Source organism: Balaenoptera borealis (assembly GCF_965194805.1).
Source record: "Balaenoptera borealis genome assembly, chromosome: 5".
Classification (NCBI taxonomy): domain Eukaryota; kingdom Metazoa; phylum Chordata; class Mammalia; order Artiodactyla; family Balaenopteridae; genus Balaenoptera; species Balaenoptera borealis.
In genome coordinates this window covers 42807939-42820917 of record NC_138862.1, presented here as the reverse complement: position 1 = coordinate 42820917, position 12979 = coordinate 42807939, and the positions used below count along the sequence as shown (strand labels likewise).

At 33.6% G+C, this 12979-nt stretch overlaps 1 protein-coding gene and 1 pseudogene across 2 annotated transcripts in view; both read left to right on the top strand.

Annotated features, from left to right (window-relative positions):
• LOC309628808 (ras-related protein Rab-28 pseudogene) overlaps nucleotides 1-12979 on the top strand; it is a 457231-nt pseudogene that overhangs the window by 198333 nt on the left and 245919 nt on the right. The window lies entirely within an intron of this gene.
• The window catches only part of PROS1 (protein S), a 63209-nt gene that overhangs the window by 39497 nt on the left and 10733 nt on the right, over nucleotides 1-12979 (top strand). Inside the window, exons 8-11 of the mRNA XM_082392102.1 lie at nucleotides 2431-2552; nucleotides 4146-4261; nucleotides 7080-7269; nucleotides 12265-12432. Coding sequence (XP_082248228.1) covers nucleotides 2431-2552; nucleotides 4146-4261; nucleotides 7080-7269; nucleotides 12265-12432 — 596 coding nt within the window. The remainder of the gene's footprint in view (nucleotides 1-2430; nucleotides 2553-4145; nucleotides 4262-7079; nucleotides 7270-12264; nucleotides 12433-12979) is intronic.

Below are 12979 nucleotides of genomic sequence, written 5' to 3'. Positions count from 1 at the left end.
CGTTGCTGTGCACGGGCTTTCTCTAGTTGTAGTGAGTGGGGGCTACTCTTCATTGCGGTGCGCAGGCTTCTCATTGCGGTGGCTTCTCTTGTTGCGGAGCACGGGCTCTAGGCGCGCGGGCTTCAGTAGTTGTGGCTCGCAGGCTCTAGAACGCAGGCTCGGTACTTGGGGTGCACGGGCTTAGTTGCTCCGGCTTGTGGGATCTTCCCGGACCAGGGATCGAACCCGTGTCCCCTACATTGGCAGGCGGATTCTTAACCACTGCGCCACCAGGGAAAAACATTTTATAATATTCAAAGATAAAAAGAACTTCAAGCTCGAAGGAAAAACACACGCACAAAAAGAAAGGCAAATTTAAAAATCACGTGGGTGTTACAAGGGTGTTTAGAAATCTTCAGTTTTATACCAAGCTTTTCAATGATTTTCTGTGCATATATCAGTGTGCCTTTTATTGTAAAATAGTAAATGACCTAGTTCTATTATAATTAAATACATGTAAAAGAAAATCTCTTCATAACCAAATGATAACCAAGCTCTAAAACCTTGAGAAGTACTGATTAGTAATGTCAGTGCCTGTGGTTTTGGGAGAGCCCCTTGGAGCTTATGATTACTTCATTTGGCTTCAGTGGTGCTGCCCTGTGTGCCTCAGGTAGCTTAGATGTGTTAGAGCAGGGGTCCCCAACGGCCGGGCCTACACCGGTCCACGACCTGTTAGGAACCAGGCCACAGAGCAGGAGGTGGGCGGCGGGCGAGCAAGCGAAGCTCCATCTGCTGCTCCCCATCGCCCCCCATCACTCACATTACCTCCTGAACCAACCCCCCACCACCGTCCGTGGAAAAATTGTCTTCCACGAAACCGGTCCCTGGTGCCAAAAAGGTTGGGGACCACTGTGTTAGAGAGATTTTTTTAAAAAGCATAGATATATATAAATTATCTCATATCCTCCTTTGAATTTTTTAAAATTTCAGAATGAATTTAATACCATGACTAAAACTAATCCAATCAGTAATTTTTCTATTGTGGCAAAATATATATATAAGATGTGCCCTTTAACCATTTTTAAGTGTACAATTCAGGGGCATTAATTACATTCACACAGTTATGCAGCCATTACCATATCTGTTCCCAAACTTTTCCAAACAGAACTCTGTAACTGTTAAGCAATAAATCCCCCCTCCTCCCTTTCCCAGCCCCTGATAACCTCCAACTTACTTCTGTCTCTATGAATTTGCCTAAATTGATAATAATCTTAGAATAGTTTTTTTTTCAACTATTTGTACTCCTTTTGAGATTTTGATGTGTTATATCCTTATGCACTCACTGAAAAATATCCCCCCAACCCACCATTTCTACTCTCCCACCACTCCAGGTGGAAATTACTGTAGTAAGCCCTAAGCATTTGCAGACTTATTATTAGCCAACTTCATCATCAATATTGTAGTTATAGTCAACGAATGACAGATTTTTTTAAAAAGATATAAATGTGAAAATATAAATATATTTATATATAAATATATAATACTTTATTACTCTAGTTATACTATTCAATTTTTATGGTACTGAGGGTTCACTAATTTGGGGGGTCTATTTTAAGGCATTTTAAGGGAGAACTTATATGCTATAATAGTATTTGAGTTTGGGAATTTTCAAAGATCACAGGGTGTATTCATCAAAACGGTCAAGGATCACAGGTAGTTCTGAAGTGTACTTTAGCTGAAGCATCTTATTACAGCTTTTCAAGAATGATTTTCTTAAAATATGGAGTAGGAACAGGGACCATATAGAAGATTTCACAGTATGGGAGGTAATAGCACAGTGAGGTTTTTTGTTTTTTGCTTTTTTGTTTTTTTACATAAGAAATAAATATATGCCCTTAAATTTATTGTCACCAGTAATCATTGCATTATGGAAAGTGAAATTTTCTTGATATGATCATTTAATCTCCAATTACATTAACCTTCAATTAAAAGGGATCTTTTCTTCCCTTCCCTTCCCTATCTTCCTATCCTCCCCTCCCTCCTCCTCCCCTCCTCTCCCCTTCCCTTCCCTTCCTTTTCTTTTCTTCAAAGCAAAGAGTTAAGAAGTAGTGTCAATGGAATTCATATGATCAGATGTGACAGTTACCTGGAGACTCTCAGTCTTTTTTTCTTCAAAATCATAAAATTAGTATAATTGTTATATCTTTATTAATTATTAATTACTGAAAGTTATTCATTAAATTTGTTGGTCAGGTATATAAATAAATAGAAATTACACTTGTAACATTTAAATTTCAATGGCAAGTGTATAAATGTGATTTGATGTCAAAGGAATTTCTTTCACTGAGGATTTATTATCATTGATTATCTCATACTAAAATCAACATAGTCCTTCTTCTGTGGGGTTGAACATTTAGGAGATATTAAAATTTATGTTCTCTTTTACCCCAGATGTGGACGAATGCTCTGAGAACATATGTGCTCAACTTTGTGTCAATCACCCTGGAGGTTACTCTTGTTACTGTGATGGGAAGAAAGGATTCAAACTTGCTCAAGATCAGAAGAGTTGTGAGGTAACATTTTGCAAGGCTAACCTTCCCATCTCTTTTTTAAAATGAAAGAACCAGGTACTTATTTCCACATAGTTGAGGTAAATCAAGAGAATACAGATGTCTATTATAATTGCTATAGTTCAAAGCAGGCTATGAGTCACAATCTATTTTACTAATTTTGGTCATGTAAGTGGTAAACATTGTGGATAATTAGTGACTGGATTAAAAAAAAGAAAAGCTGCAGGGCCACAGTTCAGAGAGTGCTCATCTGTATAGCCTGTACATTTATAAAATGCAAAGTGTATGTTTATTTAAGAAACTAAGAAAAGCTGAGGTTTATACTCCTTTTTGTGAGAAAAAAGTCTTTCATAGAACTTTAGAGAAAACATTTTCCAGTGTCTGCTTTTCTTTATCGCACTCTGACAAGTTTGATCATGCCGCAGGCATGTTAGTACTTGCAAGAGTGCTCATAAAATCTCAGGTGTAAACAACTTTGTCAGAGTAGGATTTAGCTGGGGTTTAAGTATATCGAAATTCAGAGAGGTCAATTTTGTTAATTTGTATCTCTCAAAATTGCTTTTAGTTACTAAGATTCAATTCATAATTGATCCAGAAATTGAATGTTGGGGGTAGGTTCTAGTTCTTCTTCCATTGCAATAAATAGGTCAACATTTGAAGCTCTTTTTTTTTCCTAAATAAGGATCACATGTTAGTGATCTTTAGTCAAATTCTTGAATCTCTTTTAATTTTTAAAAGTTAAAGTGAAATTTCAAATGCTTATGAAGCAGACAGTAAAAAAAACCCTAAACTAAATAATGATTTAATCATGAATTTACACATACCTCTATATCTGCTACCCAGAGAAAGCTGTGTATGTCCAAAAAATGTAACATTTCATGTTATGCCACCTACTTGGTAAAGAAAGGTAAGGTAAGCTAGTTGGCATACGTAGTAACTTTGGTAGTACTTCATTGGACTGTATTGTGTGCATGTCTATTTTGTAATTTGGTTTTCTATTATTTCAGTATTTGTTGTAGTTACACATTACCATCTACCTTGGAATAGATTTATGGAAATTCTAACAGGAAATGAGATATTATTTCTGGACCTAGATTTAATACAGTGCTGTTTACACAGTTCCCCCCAGAATATCCCTGTATGTATGCCCAAGAACTTCTCCCTTAAAAACCTTTCCATTTTAATGTTTGTTTTTGCTCTTAGAAGGAAAAAACCTTGATGTTACATCAGATGACTCTAAATCACTTTTTTTTTTGGTGAATTCCTTGGAGATTACAGTGATATCTTACTTTATATTTAACCCATTCAGGTTTTCCAGCATTCCCTTTACTATCTAGATAGCACATTTTTGCTCAGAAAAATTTTGGCTTAATAAGACTTTAAAACATGTGTATTTTTGGAGATTATACTGATGGACTATACAAGGAAGTAAAAGATATTGCTTTATTATCACTATGGGTGTTCTTAATTTATTTTAGTGTATCACAGAGGATACATTTGACAAGAACACTAGGAACTAGAGAAAGGATGATACCCTGACACAAACACCAAGCAGTAACCTACGCTTTTTTGTTTGTTTTGTTGCCTTTTCTCCAGGCTGTTCCAGTGTGTCTTCCTTTGAACCTTGACAAAAATTATGAATTGCTTTACTTGGCAGAGCAGTTTGTAGGGGTTGTTTTGTATTTAAAATTTCGTTTGCCGGAAATCACCAGGTGAGGTACCAATGTCAATGATAATTTCTAGAGATAAGCAGGTCAGGACATAAGAAGTGACTGAAAGGTTTAAAATGTACGAAATTTTATTAACAATCAGATAAGTTAGGTGTATAATCAGTCAGATGATATGAGGTACCCTAAAGTTCATTTTTATCTTTACACGTAATTTTCATGCTTGAATCATTTGGGGTCGTTCTAGGCTGATTTTCTCCAATGATCATTTTATCCCATAGTTCTTCCTTTTCTAGTGAATACGTATTTACTAAGAAGCTGGGAAAGTAGATTTAATGTATTTGTGAAATTTTCATTCTTTATACATGTTGTTAAAAATTAAGTAATGAGAAATATTCAAAATACTGCTTTTAGAATATAGTTATATTCATAATTATTAAGGAAACTGTATAAGATTGCTTAAGTAGTATTTTAAAGGAATGCATTGCATGATTTTAGTTGACTATCTGGGTACTTTACCTGCCGTTCCTGTAGTTAGGTTGACTTTCGTGAGGGAGTAGTTACTTCTATTTTTGAGTCATGACTCTTTAATTATAAAATTTTCTCAGAGCCATACATTGTTGGAACTAGGAAAAAAATTTCAGAATTTTGTTGGAATAATGGAAAGGAAACATTTGAGACTGATTATAGAGTCCAAATTTTAAAATATTTTAATTAGATAAGCATGAATATTTAGAATTTAATTCATTAGATATATGAGTGATTATTCATTAAATAATTCAACTCAATCCATAGAAATTTTATCATTAAGGAACATTGAAATTTATTCACTGATATAATTGTGCTCTTTTGACACTCTCGTTTCCCCCAAGTTGTGGTTTTCCCCTTTAACATCTCAGAGCAAATAATATCTTCTAGTGATATAGATTGTAGACAACCTTTCCTTGCTATGAGAGTAATGAGAATGAGAGAGAAGAGTTCATTATTACATACCTTCAGGCACTTTCAGAGGTATTCATTTTTCACAATTCACACATGCTTGGGCTGTAACATTGGATCAAATTGGATCAATTATTTCTTTCAGTATTTATTTGTTTATTATTTGTTTAGTTTAAACTTTTTATTGAAGTATTATAAATATATATATACACATAGAAATATACATGTATCTTACATGTAAGCTTGATGAATTTTTATAAGCTGCCACCTGTGTAATGAACACAAAGAAGAGCTAATGCTTTTTTATTTCTTTTTTCTTTTTTTGCAAATTCCTTCAGCTCTGTTTCCCATGATCAAATACTTACCCTACCCCAAAGTTAGCAGATTCACTTTTTTTCACTCTACAATACTTCTGAAAAAGACTGAATTGTTCCCCAGTGTAATGAATCAGTATGCTGATGTACTCCAGACAGAAAATGTGCAGAACACGACTCTTTGAATTACTGGTTTAACATGATTTTACAAAGAAAAGGAAATTATCTCCATAATAGGATGAACTTCTATAAGATCCTGAGCGTACATAGATTCGGGTTTTGGCAAGATAATATATGCTTCACATCAGCAAAATGTGAGGAATATGAAAGAGAATAGAAGTCCCTACTCGAAGCAAAATGGTTCTTTTTAATATAATCTGAGTTCTGTAAATTCCTACTACATTGTTATCTACCCAACATACTTTACTCCACATTTACCTCTTTATAATATTTCCTTGGAATTCTAAAGACTAAAAAGTTTATTTTATCACTTTTTCTTTGTTCCATTTGAGGTAGATTTGTGCCCTATTGCAAATGGTGCCTCTATCACTATACTATTATATGTGGAATAAGAAAGAGTGTGGGATTCTTTCTTGCCTTATTTAGTAATTATCTGAATTCTTGATTTTTTTACTTAAATTACCTTTATTTTAACTTAACTCAGATGACTAATAGTTATACAACTATTTTTCCTATTCCCTGTTTATCTTTTTTCAGTCATTTTGCTTTGCTGGTTCCTTGGAAACTTTAATGCTAATTCTCATTAAAGTATCCTGAGGGCACTGAATTGATATATATTATTTTTTAGTCCAACATCCTTAAGATTTTTTCCTCCCCTGTAGTAGCTACATACATATATGTGCAGAGTCTTAACAGCAACAGGTGTTATCAGAGCTCAGATCGTCCCAAACACATGACTATATCTTTTAAGCTCTCCTTCCATGTACTCTAGTATAGTGATTTATGCAATTAGAGTTTGGGAGAGCTTTTGAAATTAAATGAACAGACACATTTAAAAGTTTTTGACTTTACCTTCCTTTACCACACATGAAGTCTTAATTATGCTTGCAATCATCCAGATGTTACCTTGTATATCTCTGTGAGTGATTCCTTCCTGACATATATGAAATCATAGGAAAATATGCTTTTTGATGGATAAACTTCAATCATGGAATTGTAACATCTTTTACCAATCACGTATGGATACAGCAAAAAAAAAAAAAAAAAAAGAAATCTTAATGTCAGATTATATAGTGTATAAAAGGCTCCACGAGAGAGACAAATGCCTAATATTTGTACATGAGTATTCCAGCATTTTAAAGAGTGCCTTCAAAACAAATGCCAAAAGATGAAAAATTATCAAAGCATCTTTTCATTGGGAAAAAAGATTCCACAAATAAGCAAGAAAGTATAATAACTTGATTTTAAACACACATGGAGCCAGAGATAATACAAGAACAGCTTAATCCTGCCTTTCTCTTTTATTTTTTCCAGGGAAAGAAAGAGTTGACTCTTTCAACATATTGCTGTTTGCCAGTACAAGAAAAAAAAGAATAACATAGTCTTCAATATTTCTTACAATTAAGGCTCTCTCTTTGTCCATTGTTTAGATTTTCAGCTGAATTTGATTTCCGGACATATGATTCAGAAGGTGTTATCCTGTATGCAGAATCTTCTGATCAGTCCTCTTGGTTCCTGATTGCACTTCGTGAGGGAAAGATTGAAATTCAGTTTAAGAATGAATATACAGCCAAAATCACAACTGGAGGCAAAGTTATTAATGATGGTTTATGGAATATGGTACGTTTTGCTGAATTCATAAAGAATCTTTCCACTTTGATGCAATTTGTATAAAATCATTGATCATTTTTTTAATAATGATACCAAAGCAAAATAATTTGGGGTTTATCTGATGTTGTGTGAAGTATATTCTACACGCTGTAAATCCCTGAAACAGCCTGAGAAGTTATTATCTCTCAATATATTGCAGATTTCCCATAACTGAAGTTGTTTTCAGTTATTTGCTTTGTTAAAGGCAACTACTCTGTCTTTAACTTTTTACCTTTTTTAGTGGCTATCACTGGGTGAACAGTGATATCGCTCCTATAGGTCAGGGGTTATTCAAAGACAACACTGATCAAGGACAACTACACTGGATAGCCATCAGTATTTTTAATGTAAAAGAGAAATACACATAATAACAAAATAAAAAATTTAATTTAATTTTAAATATTATCATGTAGGTATAATCAGTTTGTACAAACAGGATACACTAGCTGGTACCAACTAGAGTGCTTAGAAACTAGCATTTTTAGATAATCCTTATAAGTGAGTCTTTATTTTAATAATCAAGAACAGCACTTTAATCTACTGTATTAAAATGGAACTTTTCTTGGAGAAGGAATTACTTGGAGAAGGGATTACTGTTAGTCCACAGAGGGGAGAATTCCTTTCTGCAATTAAATCAGTGCTACTTTCAGCAGAGAACAGCGGAGAGAAGAGTGTTGTGCCCCAAACAGACACTTTCTAAGCCTGTGGGAACTGACAAGAGGTCCATGTTGAGCAGCCATGTAAAGTCATCACTAAATTATTTCATTCTTATATTTATCCACTCTTGCAGTCATATACTCAATAAGCTTTTAGTGAGCATGTTTAAAGCGCTACATCCCTGAGTTCAAGGCGCTGAAACTATAGCAGGAGTTTGTCCTTGCTCTTGAGGTTAGTACCTCACAGTTTAGTAGCTGATGCTGCATTATGAACTAATACAATATAATGTGAAATATGTTGCAGGAAGGTGGTAATAAAGAACAGTTGGGTGCAGATATGGTTCACCAAAAAGGGGACTGTCTGTCATTTTGCAGCCATGGATTTTGGGCCCCTAACTTTACAAGAATAGTGTCTTCACAAGATCAAATGCAACTTTCAGAGAAGTCACTAAAATTCTCTGACTTCTGATGCTTATTAGTGTATCTTTGTTACTACATCTTTCCTACTACATCTGTATTTAGAATATTTGATGCATACAGCTATACCTCCAATGTGCTGAAGAATACATTTTCATGCCTAACGTCCCTAAATCACCTATCTAAAACTGCTAAAATCACTTTTGCAGCAAAAGAGAGTGAACAGAATTTTTTTCTAATGAGTTTATACAAATTGAAGATATCAGCTGTTTGAAGGTGAATTTAGATAAATTTCTAGGTAGGATATAATATGTATAAAGAAGAAGGTAAATATCTGTGAAGTTATCATGAGTTGCAAGTAGTGTTTATTAAAGAACTGTTCATGAGTGATATTATTAAAGACAGGATTCGGGATGGATGGAAGGTAGCTGTTCAGTTTCATTTATTTGTCTCCTATGTTTATGATTCTTGTTAAAAAGAAACTATTATTTAATGATATGCCCATGTTTTAACTAAAACACTTAAATTAAAATCTCCCTCTATAAACTGAATACAAGCTTATATAAAAAATAAAGTTTAAGAACAATAAGCAAGTCAGAGAAAAACTTGACTCTGGTAATAAACTTGGTGCTGGCTGTTTTTCTTTAAATTGTAATTCAATATTTTAACAATTTATGCATTTTACCTCCCCCCGAAATAAATAGGATTTCTTTTTTCACTCCATAGCTTTTATATTTAGTAGATAGTATGGGAGCATGATAGTTTTACTACCTTTTAATCCTGATGATTTATTAAAGAATTATACTGTTTCAAACAAATTTATGCAGCACAGATATTATTTCAAATTAATAAATACTTTATATAAGTATTTTAATTTTAATTAATGACAAAGTGGTTAAGTTAAATTAATCTGTAAACTGGACTATTCACTTTATAGCAATTGTTTCACTAATATTAAATTATTTTCAAATTTTAAATAAAATACTTTAAAAATAAGAAATTAGAATTAAAGCGTATAACAGAATTGTTTTGTAATTCAGGTAAAAAAAATTGCATGTGTAATGATTAAGTCATTAGAATGGCTACAACCTGTAGGAATAAATATTGCTACTTTGTAAGTGATTATTATATTTCATAGTTGGGTATAATCCTAATATTGGTGGGAAATATATAATTTGTATAATAATTTCATTTATTCAACAAAATATTTATTGAGCACTTTATGTGCTATTCCTTCTTCTAGGTGGTGGGGATACAACAGCGAATAAAACAAAGTCCCTGCTCTAATGGAGCTTGCATTGTGGTGGTGAGATGAAAACCACAAATGCATCAACAAATAGACATGTCAGATAGTGATTAATGCTATGAGAAAAAAAGAAAAGCAAGGCCAGGCAATAGAGAATGATGATGGTGAGTGTGCATATGGAATCAGGAAAGCCACCTCTGATGAGATTACATTAGAATGAGACTTGAGGACACAAGACCGGAGAACTTTTTGGGGGAAGATAATTCTGTCACATGAACAGCAAGTACAGAGTCTTAGGCTAACTTAGATGATTTTGAGAAGTGACATAATCTAATTTGCATGTTAAAAGATAATCCTGGTTAGGACCTAATGGCTTTGTGGAAACTAGACAGTAGAGAGTAAGGACAGAATAGGATGTGGGGTTAGGAGACTATGGCAATAACACAGTGGAGAGAAGATGGCAGCTTTGACTGGAGTGTTGATAGTGGGAGTGGTGAGAAGTGGTCAGATTCCGTATATATTTTTAAGGTCCAGCCTTCAGTTTAAGGTAGATACAAACTTTTTGGTATTCAGCATAAAGAGGGTTTTAAAGGCCCTGAGATTGTTTATTGTCAATCTGTGGTTTTAAACTCTATCACATCCAATATAATGCTCTAATTATTATATAAAAAAGAAAATAATTAAAAAATAATAATATATATTTCCATATGTAAATGCTCAAGTTCAAGTATAATATTTGTCAAAGCTTACTCCTATACATAGAATAACATGAAAGCTACAACTGAAGACATGCTGGGGGGTGTTGTATTGGCAACTCAAAAACCATAAGTGCATAAATGGTATTGCCGTTAGTAATAGTAATTTTCCAAAATGGTGAGAAAATCTTGATAAAGATCCAAACAAAAGAAACATCAGTCTATTCTTTGTTTACAAGATTATAACATTCTTGAAAAATTCAGTGAATGTTGAAATGGTGCAACAGATATTTTGTGTTTATATTACACACAAACACAGGTAATTATAAGCATGAGTATACCCTACATGAATATCTACTAGGAATGTTCAGAAAATTTGTAGGATATTGGATATTTTATTATTTATTTTGCATGACTATCCTGCATATTGCAGGGTGTGTCTAGCATCTTGCAATGTCAGCATACCTCTTACTGTGAAAACTAAAAGTGCCCACCACCCCCAAATTTGCCCTAGAGTAGGACAGTAAAGCCCCCTTTAAAAATATTTGCATGACTAGAGGGATGAGCTCTGGGGCTTATTATAGAGGTTGAGAAGAAGAGGATCCAGCAAAGAAGACTGAGAAGGAGTGTGAGGAGAAGCAAGCCAGACGGAGGTCCTGGAGGCTAAGTTAAGAACATCTTTCAAGGAGGGAATAATCATTAGAATAAAATGATGGTGACTGGTTATATTAAGGACAGAGCCTTGACCAACTTTAAATCTGTAAATGTTACCAAATTTATTTTATTTACTTTAGAGCATAGTTTTTTCCTTCCTGTAGTAGTGCTTTAATATGCCTATTGTTTGGCTTCCCTGATTGATAAGTAAACGAAGAGTTTGCATTTTGAGTCCTACAGTTTTACATGAGATTGCAGCAATGGTTCTTCAAATTGCCTTTGTGGGAAGATATTTTAAAAAAATATTTATTGATTTTATTTATTTATTTTCCTTATTTTTTTGTCTGCATCAGGTCTTATTTGCGACACAAGGGATCTATGTTGAGGCATGTGGGATCTTTTTGTTAAGGCGCGTGGTCTCTTCATTGCGGTGCTCAGGCTTCTTGCTAGTTGCAGCGCGTGGGTTTTCTCTCTCTAGTTGTGGCTCGTAGGCTCCAGAGCCCATGGGCTCTTGCTGAGGCTTGCAAGCTCAATAGTTGTGGCGTGTGGGCTTAGTTGCCCTGCACTATGTGGTGATCTTTGTTCCCCGACCAGGGATCAAACCCTTGTTCCCTGCATTGGAAGGGTGATTCTTTACCACTGGGCTACCAGGGAAGTCCAGGGAAGATTTTTTTTTTTACTATTGGTTACCATTACTTCCAACCTTTTTTAGAAATCCAAACTACTTTCAAAATTGGAAAAACCCAATTTAATTTAATGTATTGTGCTTTCTTATGACCTCAACTATTTTTGAATTTTGAAATAAAATATAATTTGTGCATAATGAACAGAATATTGAATGTACTAACTTCTCTTAATTTATATTTAAATTTTATTTACCTTATTGATTTCCTATTTATATTATCAGACAAATGCAAAATAAGGGCACAAAAGTTTTCTAAGATTTTGTAGAGTGACTCACTTTCTTTTTTAAACTGTTAATTTTATGGCACACTGGTGTTGAAAGATATATATTATAAATGGGTGTTTAAATGTAATAGAAAAATATTGCTTTTTAAACTTTAAAATATGGTGTTGATTTAATTTTAGATCAAGAATTGACACACTAAAATACATTTTTATCACCTTTATACTAATGTGACATTTCAAATGTATTGGAACAAATTAATAAGTACAGTAAAATGATTACTTTGGAAAATTATATACTGGAATAATAACAGGATTTTTCAGTCGTGGTGTTTCAAATGAAAAGCAGTAATATTTGGTTGTTTGATAATTTTTGTCTTTTTAATTGTAGGTCTCCGTGGAAGAATTAGAACAGAGTATTAGTGTAAAAATAGCTAAAGAAGCTGTAATGAATATAAATAAACCTGAAAGCCTTTTTAAGCCTACCAATGGGTTTCTAGAAACCAAAGTATACTTTGCAGCAATACCTCGGAAAGTGGAGAATGCACTCATTAGACCGGTAACGATCCAAGCTTATATCATTCATCATGGATGAATTCCTTCATCTGTAATAGATTTGAAAATGTGTTTTTCTGAGAGTCAAATGAAGTTATTTTGTTGAACACACCAACTGTGAAAACTTGAATTGAACATGGAAAAATAACATTATCAACCCTTGAAATTATATTAAGGAAATAAGAAAATGAATGTAGTGTTTTTGAGCCCATTTAAATTCCCAGCATTACTCATGGAGAAGTAGATTTTCAAAAATTCTCCAAGTATCAGTTCAACGTTAACATCATAATAGTCCATACTCAGCCATTAAACATATAAATACGTATATTTGAGTCCAAAATTACATGATTTTGTAGAAGCCTGTCAAATAACTTTCTTAGGTCTGTTTTAGGACTAAAATTTGGGAGATAAGGATAGCACATAAGGTGGAACGTTTTAAAAACAAAAATCTTTGGTGGGAATATAACTGCAGCCTGTCATAAATTGAAGTTAGATATAACAGATGATTTTCTGTATGTGGTATTTGACTAACTACCATGGAAAAGGTTTCA